The sequence below is a fragment of the Phoxinus phoxinus genome (genome assembly GCF_949152265.1).
Source record: "Phoxinus phoxinus genome assembly, chromosome: 22".
Classification (NCBI taxonomy): domain Eukaryota; kingdom Metazoa; phylum Chordata; class Actinopteri; order Cypriniformes; family Leuciscidae; genus Phoxinus; species Phoxinus phoxinus.
This window is the reverse complement of record NC_136897.1, coordinates 4,264,373-4,291,410: the sequence shown is the minus strand read 5'-3', so window position 1 is coordinate 4,291,410 and position 27,038 is coordinate 4,264,373. Positions and strand designations below refer to the sequence as shown.

Here is a 27,038-nt window from a genome sequence, read left to right as displayed (position 1 = left end):
GAGGATTTGTAAATGCCAGTGACGCAATGCAATTCGCCGTTGGCTAAGCCACGCCCTAGAATGTAGATTGACCAATCACAGCGCAGCCAAGAACGAGCTCCACAGAGGGTCCGACACTTTTTCACGGCGCTCCATTGACTTTAACACAGGAGGCTCATATTTTTGGTCTCGGCAGGCTATTACGTCGTCGTTTTATAAGAAATATGGTTAAACGTTGTGCCTGGGGCATTTGTAAAACAGATACGCGTTTCCCAGAGAGGTTGGAGGGGGTGTCCGTTTTTTCCCCTTCCCAAAACCGAAGTTAATGACAAGTGTCGTCTTTGGATTAAACTGTGTGGACGTCCTCTCAGTCAGCGACTCAGCGAAACCCCTCAAGGATCAACAAGCACACCTTTACTCTAAGATACATTTAGCTTTTAACCTTACTGTGTGTGAAGTTAAGTTATACTAGTTAGACAGTTTTATGCTGTTTAGGTTATGATTTCGGTTCTCTGCCCTAATTGTTGATACGCTAGCACACGCTGCTAATAAATACAACTTTATACTCGCATAGTCCGTTTGCTTTGTAAATAATAACGATTATAGAAGTGAAGAGACCTACCCAGCTTTGCATGAACAGTGTTGCTCCTGATATTGTGAGTCCCAGCCTCCGTCTCGATTAGGATATTCGGTGGTTCATTTTTTGACTGTGACCGTTATGCTTTTGCCTGTATTTGGATGCCTTGTTGCTGCTTGCGTTTCACCGTTTGTCTTGAATAAAGCCTTCGAACGCACACTGCAGACACTTTTGCCTACTTCTATCGGACACTTTATTTGCTGCTTTATAAAAGTTTGATAAAATTCCAGCAGGAAGAGCCGTCACAGCATAAGCCATGTTGATACCAAACCAGAGCCCAGATGAAGTTGACGGAGGTAGCAACAGTAACTAAGGGGGGCGGGGCTTAGCCAAAGGTGAATTGACGCTGGTAGGTCACAAGATAACACGGCGAATGTATTGTGTCTGGATTTCATTCATAATATAGAACATACTTTTTAGTGGCTTAATGCATTTTGAAATACACAGAATCTCTTTTTTAATTTGAGTGTCATACAGGACTTTGACTCCGAACTTCGTTATTCAAATTTAATTTGAATAGTTAAATAATAATGATATTCGAACGGATATTAGACAGCCTTTAATATTCGAACCTGTTATGGGCATTATTTTTTGTAAATGTGTTTGCTTGTAAACGCTGTTTTCAATTCAGATTACGAGGCTTTTTCACGACTGGTTAAGTTGTGAATCGCGTGCTCATTAGCAAGGCTATTATTGGTCATCTGGGCTCCTGTAGGTGACGTTAGCGTCCTGGTTAGCGCCTATTTTGTATACCAAAACAATGGATTTATTTATTTTTGATAAGAATAGGGGATAAAACCTGTCGAAAGCATACTGTTTGTGTTTAATCCAGGGTCTGATTTTTAATATATAAAAAAAAACAGTCGTGACTGTGTTTTTCTTCTGAAAACATCATTGCCTGCCTATTGACATTGACTGATACACTGCCCTCTGGTGGACAGAACATATACAACTTAAAATGATACCAATGTAGGCCTTACTGAAGGCATTTAATGGTCAAAATATTATGAATAAATATTCAAATATTAATATTAATTCGAACATCGAATATGATTTTTGGGCAAAGGTCAAAGCCCTAGTGTCATATATGGTTGCCTAAATCTGTCATCCACAAAAACTGCTGTAATAATTACACATGAGAAATTAGTTTTCTTTTAATCCAATACATTAAGATGTTAACTATGACCAACATTATGAGATTACTCATTACATATTTTAAATAATTGACAGATCTTCTACGAACCATTTAATGCATCGGTGACAAATTACATATTTTTTAAGGACCAGGTGAATCGATCAGCGTCACACATATTTTTTCTAGTGTGGAGCAATGGCATGATGTGATAAAGCTCTGACAAAGCTGGGCATTTAAAAACGGTGAGAAACCAGAAGACACTCTCTAGATGTTGTGGTGTGCCTGATGTCTTACCGTGCAGCGCGGAGTAAACTCAAAGCTTCAGGTCCTGAGCGAGATATAATGCAGTCTTGAATCTTGACCAATGCTTCAGTCCTCTGCTCATTGACGGGAGTCTCAGACGCGGCGTCGAAGGGCACAGCACCCTCAGCCAGACTCTCTGACAGCTGCAGGCCAACACGAGAAACAGGATATTTCTAAATCAGACCATTGTCCATCACTTGCTGGGGGGGCTGACTAACAGCAGGAGATGATCTACTGCCATTCCTGCAGATCCAGGATGTGCAATGTTGTTGAATTTTATACTACTGAATTTATGCCAGCCAATTTGAAAAGCTACATAAAATAGACAAAAACTAACAGCCGAATGGGTGGTATTTGTAAACAGACTGAATATTTCGGAAATTATTTCTGGCAGTTAGATATGGATTATTAAAAAATGTTTTGGGGGAAATGTTGAGTGGGAAATAATTGCAATTGAAATATTCACAGCTTAAATATACAATCATGATGAATTTCAGCGCTCTAAAATGCAAGCCCTGAAAACACAATGCATTAAAGGGGTCATGACATGGCTTTTTAAATTATTTTAATGTTCCTTTAAGTTAACTGGGTTTTTTTTGGCCAAAAAACTATTATTTTCAACCCTCATTCTAACCCTCTCTCTGGAATGATACGTTTTTAAAGGGTTAGTTCACCCAAAAATTAAAATTCTGTCACCATCATGTTGTTCCAACCACGTTTCGTTCATCTTCGGAAAGCAAATTAAGATATTTTTGATGAAATCTGAGAGCTGGATCACTCCTCCATAGGCTTCTAGGTATCGATATACCAGAAAAGTTTGTAAAGACATCGTTAAAATAGTCCAAGTGACTACAGTGGCTCAATCTTGAGTTTATCAAGCGACGAGAATAATTTTTGTGTGCAAAAAACCCACTAAAATAGTTATTCAACTATTCATTTTCTTCTGTGTGGGCCTCTGACGCAAGTTCATGAGAGCGCCGCGACTCATGCGTGAGAACTGAGAAGATTCATCATCTTCTCCGTTCTCGCGCATGCATCGCGGCGTTCTCGTGAACTCACTCAGAGGCCCACACAGAAGAAAATGAAGAGTTCAATAAAGTTGTTAATTTAGGGGGGTTTTGCACACAAAAAGTATTCACATCGCTTGATCAAGCCACTGTATTCACTTGGACTATTTTAACGATGTCTTTACTATCTGGGCCGGCAGATGCAATTGCCTAGCAGCCTATAGAGGAGTGAGACGGCTCAATCATCTTAATTTGTGATCCGAAGATGAACGAAAGTCTGACGGGGTTGGAACAACATGAGGGTGAGTAATTACTGACAGCATTTTCATTTTATAAGGGGCGGTTCCTTTAAGGGTGGTCAGTGAACACCCGCTGTTATGATTGGCTAACGTCGTGCATAGGAAACAGTATCTGTTGAATGCGAGTAAGTGTATTAAACACTTACTGTAGACAGTGTCAATGACTATAATGGCTTCTATTTGCTCTTGACATCCGTAGGCCTGTCACGATAACAAATTTTGCTGGACGATAAATTGTCCAAGAAATTATCGCGATAAACGATAATATCGTCGATCTGAGACCATTTTCATCTATGTGCAGGTGCATGTGCATGTTTACTGTGTTACCGGCAGTGTTGTGCCAGTTCATACTTAAAAAGAACTAGCTCAAAGTTCAGTTCACACACAGATGATAATGAACTAGTTCATGTTCATAGTTCTTTTTTTTTTTTTTATAAACTAAGTTCACATATCTAAAAATGAACTAGTTTACGTTCATTTGTTAAATACTTTTAACAAAGATGTAGGCTATTATTAATAATAATGTTATTTCAACACAATATCTCGTTATTTCGAAATAATATGTGTGCGTGCATCTGTAAATCCGGTGACGTGCGTATTGATTTTTATTAATAAACAAGTGTTTTCTCTAAAAGTGTCGACTCGGCTGCAAAGATGAAGTTGACGATCGCCATCTCCGTGTGAACGCGCTTATAGAGAGAAATGAACATAAATAAGCCTAATAATGGATTACATAATCAGAGTAGCCTTTTTCTTTTTTCTTTTTGAATTATTTCGTTTAAAGACATTTCAAGCTTTGTGTATTTGGTGTATTTGTCATGTCTGTGTGAGGCATACACTGAGTTTCGTTAAGTTAGGATGTGCTCTAGTTCACGTGCAATAGCGCGCGGGCGCCTCCGTTACATTTGTTTCGTCGGCCTATTCATTAAATACAGGCAATTGGTTGATGAAAAATTTATTAAAATTAAGATACAATTTATACAAAACGAAATTCACTTTAAAGAAAGGCTTTCTATAACAACTTCAACTTCAACGGTCAAAATCATGTCAGTCTGACCCGCTCCATGTGTCTCATATTGCGCATCCTATCTTACTCGGTCGTGCTGTTCACTTTTCATAAATCAACATAAATGGAAAAATAAAATAACATTATAATATTTTAACAAATATGAAACGCGCTTTTTTTTAAATGGCTACAACAGTAGTAGGCCTACATAGCCTACTCTCTATTTGTACAAATTTCTGCACATTAATTTAACTCTGAAGTTTGCACACACAAGTTGAAAGGCATTTGTTCAAATCAAGTTCACGGATAATTGTGCGTGCATTTATTAGCCTAATCATTATGATAGGCTACTAAAATCCTAACAAATAGGCTATGCTATGTACAAAAAATCAGATGAGTTCTCTCGAAAAATCTCTCGTTCACGTTCATTGTATGAAAAGTGATTCGTTCAGTTCAGCGTTCGGCGAAAATATGAACGTCGTTCATTGAATGCGTTCATGCACAACACTGGGTTTTAGTCGATACTGTTTTACAACAAATGCGACATACCGGCTCGCTCAGGTTAAGTGGTTCACCACGGTCATTCGGTTTAAATCCGAAGTGCTCCCACACTGCAGCTGTCGCGTTTGGCTTTGAACCCGTCTCGTCTTTTCGCTCTTCTTCTCGGCAGTTGCCTCAAGCACTCCCGCCTTCCCACACAAAGTCCATGTGACTGACAAGCGCCGCCTCCCCACACAAAAGACAATGCAACTGACAAGAGGGTTCACTTCTCCTACGCTAAGGAAACGAGAGTTGTCATTCAGTCGAAAATAAAAAACAAGTAGGCTATGCAAATTAAATTATCGCGGCTAGAAAAATTATCGAGGTCATTTTTTTTATCGTGCGATTAATCGATTTATCGACTATCGCGACAGGCCTAGACATCCGGTGTAGGCAAGTGACTGAATGCCAGTAGTGCGATGGTGTATAACTATTCGTCAATGATAATAAAATCTACATTTTGTCATCTTCCCATAAATTATAATAGTGATCACTAAAAAATAGAAACATATCTTTATATTCAGAGGGGATGAACTAATTTATACTGTGTATCCAATTATTTAAGTTGCATAAAATGTTCTTCATGGTCCTGGCCTATATTTCTACTGATGTTTATTTTTATGTAAGTGTAATTGTGTACCAATGTACCAAGTGTAATTGATCATGAACCATTTTGATTGGTTGGCCCTGACACTGTATCTTTGCATCTTTTTTGAGTGCATTTTACGTGTTGATGTCATGTCTATCTTTTCATGATTATCAATTTATAAGATGTTTTGGGATCACTGGTGATGGGACGTGAACAGCAGTTTATTCTTTCCAATAATTTGTCATTTAATGTTTTTTACTGTCTGACAAAGATCAAAATGGTCTAAACATTGTCCCATTTGTTATAAAAAATGCTCTTGAGTGTCGTCCATGTTTCTCTGTTACTGGTTTTCTATAGCTCACCTGAAAGCCAGAAGATATGAGCTCTTGAGACACGATCTGCCATGTCTGTTCCAGGTCTTCATCTGTGGGCTCTGTCTGAAGGCTCTTCTTGCTACGTTTCCTTCGTTTCACTTTTCTTTTCTGAAAGTCAAAAAAAAGAAATGTATTTGTAAAATCCTTGCTAGTAAAATGTATTTTCAAGTCTCATCACCACAGCAAAAAAAAAAAAAAAAAAAACTTCATGTTGCTTTCTTCACAATCAATGAATGTTTAAACCTTAATAGTTGTACAAGAGTCTCTCAATTGGCCTTAGATTTGAGATAAGATCCATCTTTTTAGACTATGCATTTTCTTCACTTCATTTCAGGAAAAATGATGTTCCTCATTATTTTAAAATGAAGATTTCGAGATCTTCTCCGAGACACGACAGTGATGTCTGTTTCATGAGCGAATCTTTTGATTCTTTTCAATGAACTGGTTCACAACATCGAATGGTTAATTTGTGAATTCGACTGATCCAGAAGTTTTGCAGTTAAATGAGTCAAGTGAACAATAAACACTTGATTTAGTCTTATCCCGCAAAAAAAAAAAAAGATCCGGGAGGAATATGATATTCTCAGAACAAGTGTGTTCCAAATAATTCATAATAATGTCAGACTAACTTCTAACGAATTTTAGGTCTCTCTTATTTGTGTCGCAACAGAAACCTCACTTTTCCTGGAGCAATATTTTATTAGTGTTTCTCTACTTTAACTTACGAACAGGGTTTGTGCACAACGTCCACGACAAATAAACACTTCATGATTAATTTCTGATGATTTACTCTGACACCACCAGTAAAATTGCTATTGCGGAATATACGTTAATGTTGTATTGTCTGCATTACAGTGAATCAAATCGGGAGCATATCTTAATAATAATAATAAATTTAATTTATATAGCGCCTTTCACAAACCCAAGGACGCTTAAATAACAAGAGAAGGGGGTTTGAAATTTGAAAGGTGAGACTTTGTTTAATGTTTAATATCAAAAGTAACCGAAAAGTAATCTGGTCTGTCCTGTCTGTCAGTGTGTTGTCAGTGTCTCTCTGCTCCGCGATGTATTTTTCACTGCGTGAGAACATGTTGTGGCGTGAGAGCGGCGTAGCTTGTCAGACATAGCGAACGGTCAATTAATGGCGTCTCAGGTCTCACCTGCACTACCAGATTGTTTCGGCCCTTGCAGAATCTCTCCAGCATCCTCAGAAACAGATGTGTGGACTCCACCAGATCTCGGAGAAATGAGCGCGGCTGCATTCGCTCATCAAATTTACGCAAGAGAGTCAGAAAAATCTCCCTGAACTCCATCAGATAAAAGATATTACCTGCACACGCCGGAAGAAGACGAAACAAGTGACAGAAAGATGGGTGAGTCAGAGGAAAAGAAACATTTAAAACCGTGGTAATTACCTAATCCATTTTACAGATTTAAAAAGGAAGAGAAAAAACCCCCACATACTCTTGATGACGCTGGAACTGTGTCGGATGTTTTCATCCTTTGAGCGATCCATTTCATTCACCGTCAGCAGCAGTTCCTGATACGCCTTCAGAGCCAAATGCATCCTGGTAAAAAGAGAAGATAACCGATTCATATTAACAGTACTTCACTTAACTAAGTAATATTACCTTTTTTTAGTTGTTCTAATATGCAGATGTCGGTTCTTCTAGTTCAACACAAGATTCAGGGAGTTTTCAGAGCTGAAGACAAGTCGCTTTGTTTGAAATGTTGCAATTTCTTAAGACTCTTAGATCAACAAATCAACTTTTGCTGGAAGTCCCAAGGACAAGGTACAGACTCTGGGGTGACCGGGCTTTTTCTGTAGCTGGGCCAAGCCTCTGGAACAAGCTACCTGCTGATATACGTACAGTCACTGACTTGGGCCTCTTTAAGGCTAAGCTTAAGACTTATTTATTTAGACTGGCTTTTAATTCATAGCAGTTGTTGTGGCATCATTTTTTTTTTTTTTTTTTTTTGGAAAGCACTTTGGTTCACCTTGGGTGTTGTAAAGGGCTGTATAAATAAATGTTGATTGATTGATTGATTGAGATGCTCGCTAAACACCATTAAACTAATATTTATATTTTGTAATAAAATTTTTATGTGTTTTGGATGGTTGCTCTGAAATATGCTTGTCTGACCAAATTTCAGCATTTCACAGCGTCTTTGCTCTAGGGTTAACCCAGGATTCATTTCGAGAGGCGTCAGCAAAACAAACACTTCTGCTTTTACAGCCTGGTCCATTGGTCCATTGGGTCGGATTGCTTTCTCACCACAAGCGAGCCGCTCCAGAGTTCATTTTCAAGCGGCCCGAGGCCAACTCATTCGGGGGATCTCGGAGTGCGATTATTGTGTTCAAATATAATAGATTGTTGTTGTTTTTACCAAGGAAAAAAATGCAACCGTTTCAGAAACAAATTCTCCAAACAAGACAGGTGTGAAAACACTCTTAGTTTCTTCATGCAAGTCGCTTTGGATCAGACGTGACATGCAATATGATGTGAACAATACATTTAAAAAAGCCTCAACAACAGCTTCTAACAGCTGTCGTTCATTGGCTGTGTTTTGATAATTATTATTTTTGATTATTACCGCTATCACTCTTACACTCGCGTGTCAACATGATAGTTTATTATTTGTGTGCATTTTAAATCGTTGCCAGTTTATTTTTTTGATTTTAGTTATTTTCATACTTGAATGCTACTGAAAAAACACTCAAATGGCTAAAACAAAGTTGTACAAACATTTAAATTGATCATAAGGCAGTTTTTATATCCACACTTTAATAACAGTAATGTTTCTACTCCAGTTTGTTAGTCATGAATCAAGTTAAAATTTATTGTAATCAATTTATTACTGTAATATTTCACAGATTTATTCAAACATACATTAAATATTAAGTAAATATTAAGTAAAAATATAATGAATTTGCAATACAGTGCACGTTTAGCAAAATTCTCTTTAGTTTTTTTTCTAGCTAAGTAATGAGTTTATGGAGATTGAATCGCTTATTTGAGGTACATTTACCTCAAACAAGCGATTCAATCTCCATAAACTCATTACTTAGCTAGAAGTGACAGGTTAAGTGTAGGTTAGGTGACATTGTATAGCCTACAAGCTGTTTTATTGACGTCTTTCCTCTGTTGAAACACTGATTGAGCGATTACATGAGACGGGATTCATTTCGGTAAGCTGTAATGCATCCTTCAATATACTCTGCTGTTCACCTTGTTTATTTCATGCTGTAGTAAAGCGGAGATGAGATCGGTTTACACGCGCCTGATCCGTGCTGCCGCTCGAACTGAGCTGCTACAGTCACAGCGTATTAAAGAACACCAAAACAACATTCATTTTTAAGTATTTTTACATCAAAAAAAAGAAAGACTTATTTTGAAGTTGAGACTGTGCAAAGTTTTTTGCGATTGGATGGCAGGCGCACTACAAATGTTTAGTGAAGTTTTGCTCACGCATCAACAGATTTCAGATTTAGATTCAAGAAACCATATCATTACCAATTAAAATCGAGAAATCAATATGGTCGATCCAGAGCTAGAGCTAAAGAAGACTTTTTAAAGACTTTTCTATTTAAAAATAGCTACAACTAATGATGAATTGAACTTTTTATGTTTTCTTATTCCTGCCCATGTTTTTAATTTTGTAATGTGTGCACTTTAGCACTTTTGAGATTTGTTCTCAAATGAAAAGTGCATTATAAATAAAAATGTATTATTTATTATTAAAGCTGACATGTTTAATTGTTGTGTGCACAAAACAGACGCTGAACACCGTCAACATATGCCATAAGAAAAGCGTTAATTAAACGTCTGTTTGAGCATAAACAACATCTGCAAAGTTACATCACTCAAAGTTCAAAGCAAAGGGAGATATTTGCTTTTAAAGAAATCGTTTTTTTAAGGACTACACGACATTCCTCCTGGGTTAGTGACATCACCAACCCTAGAATTTACATAAAACCCGCCCCCGGGAACGCGTTTTATAGATTATCATGACAGAATATGCTAATCAATGACTAGAAGATAACTCCACATCAACTACATAAATTCATCAATTCATGTCCTGTTGCTTCTACGTTGTCACTTCTTCTTGAGTCTCCCCATCATTGTCTGACTCCGGTTTGAACATAAAACGCTAAAAGTGTTTGAAATTTTCAGTGCATGTCTGTGTGTGTGTGTGTGGTAAAATGACACAACCTCTTGAAGCTCCGCCCCCTGTGCTGGGAGCAGCAGCTCATTTGCATTTAAAGGGACAGACACAAAAACAGTGTTTTTTTGCTCACCCTCAAAAAGTGACAAATTTACCATGCTATATACAAATATCTGTGGGGTATTTTGAGCTAAAACTTCACATCAGTGTTGTTTTTGGCAGCCCTTTTAGTTTTAGTCAAGTTTTAGTCGACGAAAACACAAAAAGGTTTTAATCAAGTTTTAGTCGATGAAAACACAAAAAGGTTTTAGTCAATTTTAGTAAAAAGAAAAAGAAAAGTAGTCTTTAACAAATTAATTTAGGTTAAAAAGTATTGGAAATGGGCTTAGGTTTGACAGGTTGCAGCAAGTGTTGCAATTCATAAAACAACAGTTAACCTTAAAACCTTTGCATAATAAACTAGACTTTCTGAATAATTCGATTGGTTGGGTCCTTACATGGGCTTCGTGAGGCACACACGCACACTAGCACACACACGCAAGGTCTCTCGCTCCCTTTCTCTGCTGTGCGCGCGCTACACATGCTACACACTTGCTCGCTTGATCTAGATTCCGGGAGATTTTAACTAATTTGCGGGCAATTCTGAAATTATCGTACATTATGGGATTTTTTTCATTATTGATCGTACATCGTACAGAGGTCAAAATTATCGTATTTATAGGCAGAAATGACATGCATTGTGAACGTCAGACTTATAATCATTTTCGTTCCATCTCGTCTCGTCAACGAAAACTAGAAAACGTCTCGTCATGTTTTAGTCACCTTGGAGCCATTTTTAGCTAGTCATCGTAACGTTATCGTCAAAAAAAAAAGGTGCGTCAACGAAATGCGTTATCGTCATCGTTGACGAAAACAACATTGCTTCACATACACACTCTGGGGACATCAGACTTATTTTACATCGTGAGAAAATGGCATTATACCACCCCTTTAAAAACCAACATGAAAAAACAATTGATAAGACTGGATTTCGATCCTACCTGAAAAAAATTGTTTTTATATTTTTGCCATATCGCCCCAACCCCTGACTAGGGATGTACCAGTCATGATTTTTCATTGCTGATTCCAATTTTATTATAAGCAAATTGGCCAATTCTGATACCAGTTGCCTTTTTTTTTTTAAAGCAAATTTAATTGTTGTTTATTAGCTCTATAACAGGCCAAACTGGCCTGAAACAAAACATGTCAGTCTCTCCATTTGAAGTTAACACTACATTTAATCATGATCCAAAAAAGAAGCTACAAACATGAGCAGTTGTTTTCGATTTCAATTAGATTGCACAATTTTAAGATTTAAGGCAAGACACGGCAGGCAAAAAACATCGGGTTTTTTTTACTGGTCAATTTTGAGATTTTGGGCTATTTGTCTTCAATAACATGTCTTCTTTCCGACTTGTGGTGAAAAAAAGTCCAAAATACACATTTAGGTCTTTATTTTACTACACTTTGTCTATTTGCTTCTGTAGATTTCTCAGAAATTCAACAAAAGTTGGCGTTCTAAATCAACGCGCTGCTCCGCGATCTCTGTGTTCTTCCTTTAATCACGCACATGTCTGAAAAGCTCTCTCTCTTCTGTGCAATGCTGTCGGGTCCAAATATGGTCATTTCCTTTTAATCAGTAACCAATCGTGAAAGTAAAATGGGCATTTAACCCTAAAAGCGAAATCTCATTGGCTGATGTCAATTTCTGACAACGTGATTCGTTCAGATGCATCACGTGACGCGCTCTGACATTTAGATGTGTGTTTTTGACTGTTTTTCTGCTCAGGTAAAGGCCATAAATGCTGTGTTTATAAGTTTTGATGTGATTTAGATGGTTTGTATTGTTGTTGCTAATTATTTGATAAGATATTGTGTCTGTAAATAGTTGTTTCTACTAAAAAAGTATGATTTTTTACATTACAAATCTTTAAATGCCTTTTTCTCAAAATGGGTTTTTTGTCATCCTCCAGTAGAAACATCTCAGCCTATGTAGCACCGGTGTACACCAAATTTTCCAGTTATACACTTATACACAGTATTCTGAAGATATGTTCAGAGGGATTTGTTAATAAATCATTCCTGGCCTGATTTATGGGACATTTTAATCCCCAAAATATGGCGAAAATCGATTTTTTAAGGCTATGGACAGTATATTTTGATTTCCTAGGTAATGAAAGCATATATCCTGAAATCCCTCTGAACATCTTTTTTCATCTTGTGTGTAAACAAAATGAAAAAATAATTTTGCACCTGGCTTTATCATATGTTCAGATCTATCTACCGAAAATATATGCAAAAGTGTGCATATTTAATGAAATAATACCTAATTTGCATAATTAAACATACAAATTTCAAAAACTTGTAATACATTTTTTTTATGAACTTGTGTAAGTAATCAACTGAGGAAGTTTCATGGTGATATCTATTATTTTTAAATTGTACCCTATTCACCTGTAGTGTCTCGCCTTAAAGTGAAAACAGTGGTCTGATTTTAGATTTGTGCAATTATGCTACACAAAACAAACCTGCACAAAACAAAATCAACAGAAGCACTGAATGAAAATGAAAATTCACTCTCCGACAGTAGGTGTGTTAACGTCCTGCTTACAGACTTGGGGGAATATTTCCACACAAATTACATTGTGGGAATTGATTACAATGGAGTTTGTGAGCAAGTCCAGAAGAGAGAGATCGGCCAAATTAAACAAAACGATTGGGTGTTTGGAGCAAAAAACGACCGGTTCTGATTTATGGTGCATCTCTACCCCTAACCAAGAGTAAAATTACAAGACCAACCTGCGAGACCAGGACGTGGCATCACTCTTGTCAGTGAGTATCATCTCATAGTAGTTGGTGATGTTCTTCTCAATGAAATGAAAGGTGCGGATGGACATGGTCTCAGACACCACATCCGGCCTGAAGTTCTGACCCCGGTTAAAGGCCATGAAGAAGGTTAAAGCCCACAGATAGTACGTCTCATCGTGCTGCTGGGCCCGTTCCCGGATCAACCCCTCCTGCTCAGAAAACAAGACGCATGATAGGCAAAACTCATATAGAGAGAGTTTGAGTTTCAGTGATGTGGATGTCGTCATTCACCTTCACGAGGTACATAAGCCGATTATAGCAGTTCTCCAAGAAGTCGATGCAGAACTCGCGCAGGAAGAGACGTACATTTAACGCCGAGCGTCGTTGGCTCTCCGAATCTTGAGCCATCTGTTTGCGTTTGGGCACACGTCTCACGGGCTTACCCACGTCGTGAGAATAGTTCTTATACTTAAGACATCAACAAAAACATGTGTTAATAAAAGAGAGGTATTTATGCAAACTAAAACTAAAAGTTCACGGAAATACGAAATTCTAACTAATGTAATTGTTTTAAAGTGACACTTACATTGTGAAGTCCTTGGTGAAAAATCACATCTTTCTCTCCAACCGACTTCAATCCTTGAATGACATACGAGCCACGGAAACGAGAGTGTCTTAAGAGAAGAGAATAAATGATTGTTGTATTTGCTTAGTAGGTTTATGTGAAGATATGATCTAGTGCAAAGATATACTCTATCAAAGTTGACTAGCTGTATTCTGACACGAGGGTGAACTAATCATTTAAAGCACTGCTGCTAAAAACATAGCTTAAAAAATACCAATAACATGATAAATTAGTCAACCATCCTGACCCATACCTAATATGATCACATTCTCTCACCTGGTGCCTCTCAGTAGCGTACGGCTGCGTTTTGCAGCTAGCTCTTTCTGTCTCAATAACTCCAGCTCCTGCATGTCTTTTTGTTTCTCCTGGGCAGAACGCATCTGTCCTGCATTCACCAAAAGCTCAGGAGTCTGCAGGAGTCATGTCAAACACATACAGGCGATTATCAAACACGGGAGATGAAAAGATCCATGTTTCCTGTGCAATTTAGTGTAATAACCCAAGGTGTTCTATCGAACTTGCAATCAGAAACGAATAGTTCAACCAAAAATGCTAATTCTCTCATGCCAACAGATGACTAACTGACTTCCACAAGCTAAATATTTCAGCTGTTCTTCTAATAAATGCAAGTGAAAGGTTACCAAACCTTTACTAAAATAAAAATAAAAGCGATCTACTAGGTTGGGTAATAACAGACAATCAATTCAAATCCTTTAAAGCAACACCAAGTCGTTTTTCAACCTTCATAACATATTTCCAAGACCCTTGTGATGGTACATCGACTTACAATAGGTTGAATGACACGTCTGCCATAGCCTGACGGGGTCTGTATCGCGTTTACTGGCACTACGGAGCTTCGGGGTTCGGGTAGTAACCCGAGCACAAAAAGAACTACAAAATTCGACTGCTTTACGGCATACCTCACTTCCCCCACCAGCCCCCACTTCCTCAAATTCGGATGTGAGAGCCCAACTAGCATTTGTTTGCCGGCTGGTATAGCGTCTGTATGTTGTTGTCACGGCCGAAGCAGAAACTAAACCGAAGAAGGCAGAGGTTTTCTCGGAGGAGACTAGGAAGAGAAAAAGGAGAGTGATAAAATCAAAGACCGGACGAGGATATCGGTCCAGCGTTCACTCGCTGGCGTGAGCTAAAGGAGGAGGAGGAGGGACCGATGCTGACTTGGCCGTCATGCTGTCGGACTAGTAACGTTAATAGCTACATGATTAGACGGACAAAATCATCTTTTAGGATAACTATCCTAATGACTGTCTGTTTGTTTATTTATTTATTTTTCTGGTGAAAGTGTCTTGCCTCGATTTTTCAAATTTGCAGATTCATCTATGGTAGCTTGATATTATAATATTGACGATATATGGCTATTACCTACCACACAAACATTTAATTGAATTAGCATATCCATTATGTAAAACAGTAGCCAATAGGCTACTATAATGACGCTGGCTTGTAAACGTGAGTTACACAATCTTTTGGCGTTTGAAAAAAATTAAACCCATGAAATTATATTCATGTGACATGCTGACATATATGCCACTGCACTTGAGTAGGGATGGCGAAAACTAAAAAAATTCTTGACCGACCACCGAGCCTCATTAGCCGGTTGAAACCGGTTAACCGATTAGTTTAAAATATGCTACGCTATTTGAAATAACAGCCATTTCGAGCCGCGCCTGCAATTTCACAACTCTGTCGCATCTCTCCGCCGCTCTGCCTCCCGCTCACTCACTCACTCACTCACTCACTCACTCACTCACTCACTCACTCACTCACTCACTCACTCACTCACTCACTCACTCACTCACTCACTCACACACTCACTCACACACACACTCACACACTCACACACTCACACACTCACACACTCACTCACTCACACACTCACTCACTCACTCACTCACTCACTCACTCACTCACTCACTCACTCACTCACACACTCACTCACACACTCACACACTCACACACTCACACACTCACTCACTCACTCACACACTCACACACTCACTCACACACACACTCACACACTCACACACTCACTCACACACTCACTCACTCACTCACTCACACACTCACTCACTCACACACTCACTCACTCACTCACTCACTCACTCACTCACTCACTCACTCACTCACTCACTCACTCACTCACACACTCACTCACACACACACTCACACACTCACTCACACACTCACTCACTCACTCACTCACTCACTCACTCACTCACTCACTCACTCACTCACTCACACACTCACTCACTCACTCACACACTCACACACTCACACACTCACACACTCACACACTCACACACTCACTCACTCACACACTCACTCACACACTCACTCACACACTCACTCACTCACTCACTCACTCACTCACTCACTCACTCACTCACTCACTCACACACTCACACACTCACACACTCACACACTCACACACTCACACACTCACACACTCACACACACACACACACACGTATGTAATCGGCGGACAAATGGCTCCTTAGTTTCGAAATGGTTTGGGTACAAGGTGATCACGTTGAAAATATAGGCGTTTGTCTAGCATTAGAAGCTCATTTGAAACATTGCCGCGGCTCATTTCAGAAAATGACAGCTCCGAACCGAAGAGACGCCGCTTTAGTTTGAGGTAGTGCTAACAATAATAAAGAAAGATGATGATCATCACCTTATCTGTTACCACTGAAATGTATTTGTAATGTATTTTCATATTTAAGCACTGTATCACTGTATTTTCTGCACGCTTCCTCCTGTCGTCTGCGCTGGCTCTAACCTCGAGTGTGTTATAGCCTGTAGCCTTTACTTTCTGCAAACCTTGTGAGCGCACGAACCCAAACGCTGTGACCTCACGCCGAATGTTTTTATTGGTTTATTAAGTATAAACGGGCGAGTTATGAAAGATTGAGTGAGAGGGATTTGTTCACTTCACACAAAAAGATATTGGAATGAGATGCTAACTGTAGTAGCGTTTAGTCCATCGGTTAACGTTGATACGGTCAACCATCGGTCAAACGGTCATCGGTTAACATCCCTACACCTGAGATGAAGACATTTCACATGCAACGCAGGCAGTCTGCCCATGACGATGCCCAGTCCTTCTGCAGAGTTCGGGGGTATCGGCTTGTCAACAAATGCACGTTTATCCCCTGGTGTAACCATGACAGATTTTGCAACAGTAGTAGAAGACAATACTGTTTCCCAACTGTAGGGGGACCTGAGAGCTACTTGGTGTTACTTTAAAAAAAACTTTTGCTCATGATTTCAAGCTCGATTACACTTCCTAGCACCATCTACAGCTCTGCACATACGTCAAGTTCTAGAAATTGTCATTTTAAATCATTGTGCCTAAAGACTGAAATGGCAAAACATACAGAAAAAGTCGCAACGATCACATTTGGATTACTTCTGCCTTTATGTGCTTTTTAGAGCTTCAAAGATTTGATAACCATTCACTTGCAGTACATGAGGGCATTAGCTGATGATAGGTTTTGAAATGTTGGGTGAACTATTCCTTTACACACAAAATAATCAGCCTCATTAGAAACATCATGTCACCTGATCTCTGAACATGAGGGAGATGATCTCCAGGATGTGGAAGCTCCACTGCTGTTCACTCTGAGCACAGGCCAGAAACTTCAGCAGATCATCCAGTCCACTCATGTGAACGGCCCACAGCAGTTTATCGTGAACACTGGCATCATCATCCACATTCTGCACATAAACACACGCAAATCATCCAGCACAAAATAACACAACATTCCCAAAGGCAAACGGTGTGAAGGACCCAAGTTGTTTCTAACCGAATGCTGTTTTATTAGCATCTCTGAGTTTATCTAAAATGGGGTTAGCAGAATGGCCAAACTTGGGAAAATGTTGAGAGAAAGATGGGGGATCAGCGGCATGGCCAATAACAGATGTGGTTGGCCCCTAATAAAAATAATTTTGTTGTTGTAAAAAAAAAAAAAAAAAAACTGTAATATTACAATGGCTAGAATTAATTGCTTTTTTAAAATAAGCAAATAATTTTTTTTTTTTTACGTTTGAAACTTGCAGCATGTTTGTATTGTTGAGTAACCTCTTATGTACTGTATGTAAATATCAAGGTCAAGTTGTTTGAATTTTATTTCGATTACTAGGTCAATGAATATCAAGGATGATGGGTATATCATATACCAGATTTCTGTGAGCACCGGTATGTCTCTCACCTTTTCCTCATATGGGTCTGCAGGGACGTGCAACACATTTCTGACCAGCAACAAAATTCTCTCAATCAGTAAAGTATCTTCTTCAGCTCTTTGCTCCCAGTCCTCAGAGAAAAACATGAGGAATTATGAATAATATTTCCAATCAATCACACCGTCTCGCATATGAACATAGATTCGACCCTCACCAGTTGAAGAAGGTTGTAGAGCGTCTCACTCAGCACGGTAAATATCTTCTCATCTGCAAATGCCTTTAAACAGAGAAGATTATTTTAATCATTTTTATCAATATTCAGGGTTCGACAATAAGGACTGCATGATGCAGAGGCGGGCTTTGCAATTCATAACTGAATGAATCATTTGACTGAATTGAATCATTTGACTGAATTGAATCAATGACTCACTCTTTAAGACAATGAGTTGCCGCCATGGTGGTTTAGTTTCATATTAAAAAGTGTACTTTTTTATTATGGTTAAATATAGATAGAATGTGTAGACAGTGGTAGATGGAATGCATTTATAAATGGTTGAATATAATGGATATAATGAATGTGGCTATTGGGAGTCACGGTCATAGTGCCACTGCTGGTAGCAGGAAGTGCAGCACATTCATTAGAGTTTTATGATTCTCTTATATTTACTTGTCTTCAGTAAATTTCAAGCAAATCAAGCAAATCGCTTGAGAACTTTTTACTTAGGCTGGAACTTAATTTTTACAATGAAAATGAATTGGTATTGAAAATTGAGAATCGTAAAGATTACATTTTAAGGTTTCTCTTGTGTATCTTATTGCGTGTTGTGAATGTGATTACTTGTGTTTTTTTAATTAAACTGGTAATGAGTACAGCAATAAGACAGTAATGAGGCAGCTTCTAATTATGAGGCCTAAAGAAAACGTTTGTTGCGCATTGGAAGCAGCAGTTTACATATGTCAAAAATGAAGAAAACAAATCATTCATTTTTTATTTCATGCAGTGGGGCCAATGAAAAAGCAAGTAAAAATCGTCAACAGTGTTTCCGAAAGAAGTGTGTGAAACTGTAGTGGGTGAACCACGGTCCTTCTAGGCGGGAAGAGAAACGTGTACATTTTTTAAAGTTAAATGAATCCCTCTGGTGCACTTTTAAAGATAAAATTAAGAGCTTCAACCCATATTCAGTGTGCAAACTGATCAAAGAAAAAGTCATTGACTTGTACCTGAACTTTAAAGAAGATTCAAACCTCTTATTAGATGTGATATTGTCTACATTACACTACATAATACTGCTACTAGGGGTGGGCGATATAGCCTCAAAATATTACGATATTTCAAGAATATTTGCGATAATGATATTTATGACGATATAGAAGTTTTCTTATCTCACCTAAATGTTTGCTCACTCTGAGCACTGGTTAATTTTGTTGTTAAGAGTTTACACAATACAAGGAAGCTTGATTTCAATCTTTTAATTAAATTGAAAAAAGTAGCAAAAATGTATACAAAATAATAAAGATACAAATAAAGAGAAAAGTTTTTGGGTAGGTCTAACACTATTCAGAAATAGCCTACAGAAACTGAATAAAGTAATCAAATGTAAAATAACACTTAAAGTATTTTATCTCTGATTCCTGACTAAATTAAATACATAGGCTATTGATTCTCATTCATTACAATTAAAGCTATCTTTTCTTTGTTGTTTTGATGACAACATTATGACAGACACATATGGCTGCTGTCACTTTTAGAGTTCATAACACTGTCTGTCACACTGTAACATGCGTTTTATGCTTATTTAAGACATAACCGATTGTGGTTACGAGTATACTAACCAAGACCAGAATTTTGACATAATTTAGCATTTTTTCCCCATTAAAGCGATATAATCCGCGAAAAATAAGTGTTACTCGCGAGCTGTTTGTGAGGCGGCTTTACTGTATGTGTGTGTGCAGAGACCATGCATCTCTCAGAGTGCGCGCAATAGGATATTTAAAATCGCTTGAATGTTTAAACTGATAAGACTTAAAATGACGTGAAATTATTAGGGCTGTAATCAACCAAAGGAAATCTTGGTCGACTGAAGTCCTGAAATTTACGACTAAAAATCGACTAAAAATGACGTTAGGAAAAAAAAAACGTTAAATTAATTAGCTGCGCACTGTGCGCAGTAGGCCTACTTGGTAGCCTTGTTGTCCGCCTAAATGAATTATAAATAAACATAAAAAATAGTAGGCTATTTGCAGTATATTAAATCGTTTTTGACCTAATTATTTTGCACTGAAATGAGTCTGACACTCGATCTGTCGGCTCTGACAGCGTTGCATCACATGCACCTGCGCAATATCATAGCCTATGATTTCCGAAAATAGTACTGTTGTCAACTAGTGATATCATCACAAGAACTTTTGAGGAATATGCAACATAATTTAGACAATTGTTTTTATCATATGTATTATAATAACTGACAGCTCGCAGCAGCTCGCAGAGTGAGGCTGAACACAGGAGCCTCGTTTTTCCCGTTTTCTATAAAAAAAATTAAAAAAAAGCTAAATAAATTATATTCAGCAAACCTTCTAGTAGCCTACTTTCTTCTATCTGTCTCTCTTCTCCGGTGGGTTGGGCTAATCCAAAAGAAGTGAAAACAAGGGGGGTGTTCTGAAGACAGACTGTTACCTGTGAAACAGGGGTGCTCTGAAAACACCCCCATTAGCAATTAGTGCTTTCCACCTGATGAAACGAACGCGGCAAAACTGATGAAACGAACGCGGCAAAACTGATGAAACGAACGCGGGAAAACGGATGAAATGAACGCGGGAAAACGGATGAAATGAACGCGGCAAAACTAATGAAATGAACGCGCCAAAAAATCGACCAATCAGAATTTTGGTCGAGCCAGAACGTATCGACCAACAATCGACTAATCGACTGGGAGATTATAGCCCTAGAAATTATAAACACGATGCACTGATGTGACAATTCCATCATGACCCGACTCTTAAAACGCGAGAGTGTAGTATCACCGCCTGAAGCGTATTACGCTTGCCTTGAGCAACACATATTGAGAGACGAGAGAGAGAAGACGCGGCAGCACCGCTGAACACTCACGCGGTTTGCGAAATTGCGAGAAAGTTTAGTTGTACTTGACGGTGTGTTTTTGCTTGTTGTGTTTCCACCTTTAGCGGTAACCGTTTTTTTTGTGCATATTTTGCAAAACATTGTGCTGGAGATCTGACCTCTTGTAACCAAACCATTTCCATAGGCTACTATTGAAGTAGCTCCCTTTTTATGTACTAAATCATCATCGGAGGCTGACAGGCTGCTCTCAGACAAGTGTTGTTGTGCGCGCTAGGGAACGTTAATGCGCCATACGTCATCGCGTCGCTATATCGTTGATATCGCGATATGACACTTTTTTTATCATGTAAAAATGTATACCGGTATTATCGTGGACGGTATGATATTGCACACCCCTAACTGCTACAAATAATAATGTTATAATATTCTTCCTATGACAGCAATAGCCATATATTGTAATACAAATGCACTGAAAAATAAATGAAACTTTCATAATTAGTTTTGTCCCAATTTCTATACATGCAAGAGATAAACCCGTGAGCTTTTATTTTGATGGAACTGCAGTCGTGCTTTTATTCAATACAAATGCGTCTCATTACAAATGTAGTGAAATGCTGTAATCGTCAACTATGCAAATGTAAAAATAATGCGTAACTGCGTTCCCAGATGCACAGATGGAGGTCACTGCATTCATTCACTGTGAACCGGTATTGAGAAACGTGCTAATCGATTAAACAGATAGTCTTTTAAAAATGAAAATGATTTTTATTTTGTTTGATAGCAATAGCAAAAAAACACGACATTAAAGACATTTGATGTTATTATGAGAAGTTTAAATATATTTTCTTGTTAATGAACAGGAAGCACTGAAATCTATCTGTGGCCGTCAATGCTGCTATTGTGGCGGGCTGCCACGGATTAATCAATATATGGGAAACACTGGTCAAGCTTTCAGGCTGTGTGTTATACCTCTTTATAGGCCTGAAGGTATGATGTCACTTGCAGGAAGTGATGTCGGAAGGCCGGATCATCAGGAACTTTTCCAAAGCAGAGCAGCGCTGGCTGGGTCAGGTTCACCATTAGCCTGAGAATGATTTGAATCAGTCAGGTCTCTTATTTTACATGATTTTTGTCATTAGAAAATTTGAATCATTTGTCATTGCAGCCATTTTATGAAATTCATCAGGACATTAAAAAAATGACGAGCTCAAACACCTAATACAGGCATCAAACAGCGGTTTGTCCTGCGTGTGCTGGGTGATGATGGGTAAGAGGTCATTCTGGAGGATCTGTCCAGCTCCCAGCTGCTGTCTGATGTCCCTCGTGTCATCCTCGTGTCTCAGGTAACGAATCAGATCCTTCACGCTCTCTAGAATCAAGAAGTAAATCACAACCATGACGGTCACAAGATCATTTTTTGTTATTAAATTCAAAACACATGTAATAGAAAAGACAAAATGCATAAACGGTTTCCTGATATTCCTTCTGTGAAGTAGTTTGGTTTAAAGGTTTAGGCATTATTACCAAGGCAGTCTGGTTCTTTGTGGTAAACGTCTTCCTCCAGAAAACCCAGCGCACTGCACGTGGCCAATAACTCACAGTTCATCATGAACAAGTCCATACAGCAGTCCTATCCGAGAGAATAACTGGCTCCAAATCTGCAAAGAAGAGACTGGTTTAAAAATGCATTGTCTATTTGTTTATGTAGATTTCAATTACAATACATATCTTTAAAGGCTGTTTTCTCAAATCTCCACTTCAGTTCTGAAGGTTTGTACCGAGGGATTTGTTCATTTTATACAACATATATGGTCCGTTGACAGTATTTTCAGATTTATGGAGCGATAAAAAGGAGAAACCCAAATCCTTTAAAGGGTAACTAAACCCTAAAACAACTTTTTTTAGTTAATGATCTGTAAGACCGGGGCTTTATTAATGCTGTTCATTGATTCAAGTAATTTTTTTGACATTTGGGTATAAAGTGTTTAAATTCTACACTATATGGTGTAAAAACGTCTGAGTGCTGCCCTCTTCAGGTTGAACGGTGGCTACTGCAGTTGAATTTTCCTATTGGCAGTTGTGGTACCCTGTGATGTAAGAGGGTACCAGCTAACCCCGCCCTTGCCTACAGAGAGACACATCTCAGGTGCACGCCCCCCCCTCCACTGGGCTCTGCCCACTTTTCCAGCATTTTTCAAATATTGCCAGTGGGTTTAGTTACCCTTTAACTCTAATATGTCAGCAAAATGAAACAAAATTTTTAACCTGGCTCAAACCAGTGTCCGGATTTCTGTTCTGGGTGTGTATGCAAATTAGTGCATATTCAGTTAAATACATCAATATAACATTTCAGAAAAATGAATACAATTTTTTTTTACAATTCTTAATGTCATCAATCAACAGGGGAAGTACGGTGATATCTATTTGTAAACTTTTTGTCCTGCCTTAATATTAATATCTTAATTTTTTTATAATTTTTTTTATTTAGTTAATATCATCATTACTAGATTTTAGAAAAGAAAATAGCATATTTGAAGACCTTTTCAAAATACAAAGCGATGATGTGAATGTGAAGAAGGTTTAGGGTGGACGATATACCGGTAGAAATTTGTCAACAGGTGGAGATTTTGGACTATCATCTCTATCGCGGTAACACTCACGTGACGTTCCATCAAGAAAGATTATCATTTACATTGTGTTTTAAAAACAAGTGATTTTAAACCGTTGAATAGTAAGCAGTGAAAGAGTAGTAATAGTAATAGTAGTGTGAGTTTATTGCCATATCAGCATCACCGGCTATTACATGGCAGATACATATATCATAAATACAATATATTGAAAACAAACATTTTATGAAATTCAACTTAGACAAAAAGCAAACAAAAATAAGTACATGTACAAAATGAGTACAATTCTATAAAAGACTATTTGAAAGTTGTGGAAAAATTCGTAAACGTGTATAAGTAAGTCCTTAAAGTCCCCCTGTAGTCAATCATTATATCCCTTAAAACTCATCTTTGATCACCAAAATGACATATTTAAAAGTTTTTCCCCTCTTGATGCCTTAAAATAGCTTGAATGTAAGTCGACACCCTTGCCTCATTTAGTATACGCGGTTCTATGAATATGCAAATGAGCCCCGCCTCCACTCACTCACTCAGCTCAGAGATCCACTTGTTGTTTTTGAGACTGTCTTTGGTTCACTGCAGTTTTAAAGAGAAAATACTCAGCAATGCTGTCGACTTTTGAATTTACACATGGTTTGTCTTAAAGCGTATTAAAAACAACACATAGATATATAAACAACTTTAAAAAACGTAATTTTCACCACAGGGGAACTTTGTCCTGATAAAAAGCGCTGTCTCACAACATTAAAAATTGGGCAGTCCAAAAGTATATGTTTTATAGGCCTATTAGTTTTTTGTGATTTTGAAAACGGTGACAAGAATTGTGATATTCCAATGGTATCAAAAATGTTGATTTCATAAAAACATTATTTAAAGCAAAAATAACTACACCGTGATGTACATTGTTATCTAATATCATGATATAAGATTTTGGTCATATCGCCCAGCCCTCGACCCAGAGCAGTCAGCTCATCAGACACACACACTGAAGACCATCACCCTCACAATCTGTCACTGATCTAGAGTCATGGCTTACAGCTGGGATCATATTTGTACAGTCTGACAAGCAACAATCATAAAGGACTATTATAAATCATGCAGTAGCACACGGCATAAGTCACAGACAGTCTAGTAAGTATACGAGGTGAAGAAGTCAAATGTGAATATGTTCTCTACGCCGGACAGCAGTGTCTGCACATGCATGACATATCTGCCAAATACAAAAGTCAAGAAAAAAGAAAGCATAACCTTACGACTCATGATACTTTTGTGCAGGTCTCACCTGATTTTTAACAGCAGAGCTGGGTCTACAGACACCAGTTCATCAGCTGCTTAAAACCTGCAAAATACAAGTCAATATCAAATTAAAGATTCCAGACAACTGTCAATCACTTGAACATATGGTTATTATTACGGTTTATATCATGGGGCCGCTGAATGCTTCTTTCTGATTGGTTGACGAACATTCTAATGTTTCCAACGTTGCTGTTTTTGAAGCAGTTCAACTTGCAGCTTCAAATACAGCAAGATTTCAATAATGCATTAGTAAACATTGCAATTAACATTAACAAATGCTGTAGAAATATAATAATAAATAAAAAAATATCTATATACATACATCTATATATATATATTGTTCATTCTTAGTCCATGTCAACTAAAGTAGTTCACTAATGTTAACTAATGAAACCTTATTGTAAAGCTTTACCAATTTTTTTTCTAGTACTTAACTTACAGTAAACATTTTTCCATTTTTTTAATTCAAAGAAAACAAATTGAAGAAAGAGTTAAAACTGAACACAATCGTGGAGCTCAAACTGTGTATAGAACAATTTTATTTTGTTTTGCTCCTTTTGCATTTACTTATGTATGTTTAATAAAATAAAATTAAAAAAACACTTCTCATAGTCAAGTACAATAAATATAAAATACTTTAAAACTTTAACTCAAGTAATATTCTAAACTGTGACTTTAACTTCTACCAAAGTAATTATTAGGTAATAAATCTATACTTTTACTCAAAGTGTGGATTTCAGGTACTTTATCCACCACTGATGATATATATATATATATCAATTCCACTTGCCAACAGAAGGAAATGCACATTATTAGATTTAATAAACATCATCTGGCCCATTTATGAGCTAGGTAAGTTATAACTATACACACACACACACACACACACACACACACACACACACACACACACACAAGTTAAGTTAATTTATAGGCATTTAACACTGAGGTAATACCATTTTAATTTGTATCTCTTAACCCCTTTAACTCTCATAGAAAACTTCAATATAACATTGTTTAGCATGTTTATTCATTCGACTGATTTAACGTTACCTCATGAACACTGTTTACATCGTAATGCCTACGTAATTATATAACATAAATTATATAACATACACAATTGTGTCCTCGTAAATGAATACAAAGATCGCGCGCAAGCACTATAAACACATCTTGTATACAGTAACTTACATTAGGATTATAAGTTATAACGTTAAGATCTGGCAGCTGTGCTAAAGACTAGTTCAACTTGTATAATCATAGGGCAAATACTTTAAAAAAATCTCGTTACATTTGTATGTTCTTGTATGTGTGCAATATATGCAAATATGTCATCGTAATATTATATAAACTTACTGTATTATGTTCAAATATAACGAATACAAGACATTCATACATACCAGACCATGTCTGACCTCTCTGCGATCGCCAATGTATAGATATGTCACACTAAAGATTGTTAATCTCTCCACTTACACAAAAATAATTGAAAGATTGCCATAATTAATCTGAAATCAACTGAATTAACCCCAAATTATCTTCTGATTCTACGCAGCAAAACAGCTAGCGCGCGCATGGTCAAAGGCGCGCTCATTCGAACGGAAATGACGCCAGACCCTGCGTCGTTGCGTACTTAAAGGAGCCACGGCTAATATAACTGTCCGTCAAAGATAGACAAGCTTTAAAAATAACAATAATAAAATGAATGCGCAAATGCTAGGTCAGAGCTATCCAGCTCAAGATTCTCCACAGTGCTCACGTTTATCTTTAGAGCAGCAGCAGATTTCTCCCCTCTATGCCCCAAAGGTGAGATAGAAATAGTCTTTAAAGCATTAGTAGGCTAATTCAACTTCACCAAAGTTATCTGTATTTTGTTGCAGATCATTAAAATGTCAATCAACTCATTATTAGGTAATATCCCATTATGCTTGCGGCTTTAATAAAGCCTGACAGAGGCCACACTAACTTCTGAGGGCAGTGAATGTAATGTGTTAATATCAGCGCACCAGAATCTGAACTACTGACAGCTGTTGAGAAATACCAGTTCCTGCAGCAGGTTCTCAGTGTTTTCATTTTAATTAACCAAAAATATGAATGTGCCATGAACAACAAAGCATTAACGTTACCTACCTTACCTACTTGCGTCGTGATCGTCTAAATCTTGAACCGCTCCTTACGAAGATCGCTGTACAAGTACACACTCACTCACTGGCACACACACGGTGACATATAATACAGTCAGCCTTTTTCCTCCAGAAAAATCCGAACACAAAGATTTTTAATCTGTTCATTTATTTCTGTTAAATCCAGATGAGCCCGTACAGG

General features: G+C 37.7%; 1 protein-coding gene across 1 annotated transcript in view; it reads right to left on the bottom strand.

Moving 5' to 3' along the window:
- The window catches only part of timeless (timeless circadian clock), a 50,923-nt gene extending 24,586 nt beyond the window's left edge, over window positions 1-26,337 (bottom strand). Inside the window, exons 1-16 of the mRNA XM_079597697.1 lie at window positions 26,114-26,337; window positions 24,700-24,756; window positions 22,315-22,448; window positions 22,006-22,159; window positions 21,760-21,874; window positions 17,929-17,991; window positions 17,744-17,845; window positions 17,094-17,249; window positions 13,785-13,918; window positions 13,470-13,557; window positions 13,175-13,351; window positions 12,875-13,092; window positions 7,334-7,437; window positions 7,030-7,199; window positions 5,858-5,977; window positions 2,046-2,197 (exon numbers count right to left, since the gene is read on the bottom strand). Coding sequence (XP_079453823.1) covers window positions 2,046-2,197; window positions 5,858-5,977; window positions 7,030-7,199; window positions 7,334-7,437; window positions 12,875-13,092; window positions 13,175-13,351; window positions 13,470-13,557; window positions 13,785-13,918; window positions 17,094-17,249; window positions 17,744-17,845; window positions 17,929-17,991; window positions 21,760-21,874; window positions 22,006-22,159; window positions 22,315-22,411 — 1,850 coding nt within the window. The 5' untranslated portion in view covers window positions 22,412-22,448; window positions 24,700-24,756; window positions 26,114-26,337. The remainder of the gene's footprint in view (window positions 1-2,045; window positions 2,198-5,857; window positions 5,978-7,029; window positions 7,200-7,333; window positions 7,438-12,874; window positions 13,093-13,174; window positions 13,352-13,469; window positions 13,558-13,784; window positions 13,919-17,093; window positions 17,250-17,743; window positions 17,846-17,928; window positions 17,992-21,759; window positions 21,875-22,005; window positions 22,160-22,314; window positions 22,449-24,699; window positions 24,757-26,113) is intronic.
- Between the last annotated feature and the right edge of the window lie 701 nt (window positions 26,338-27,038).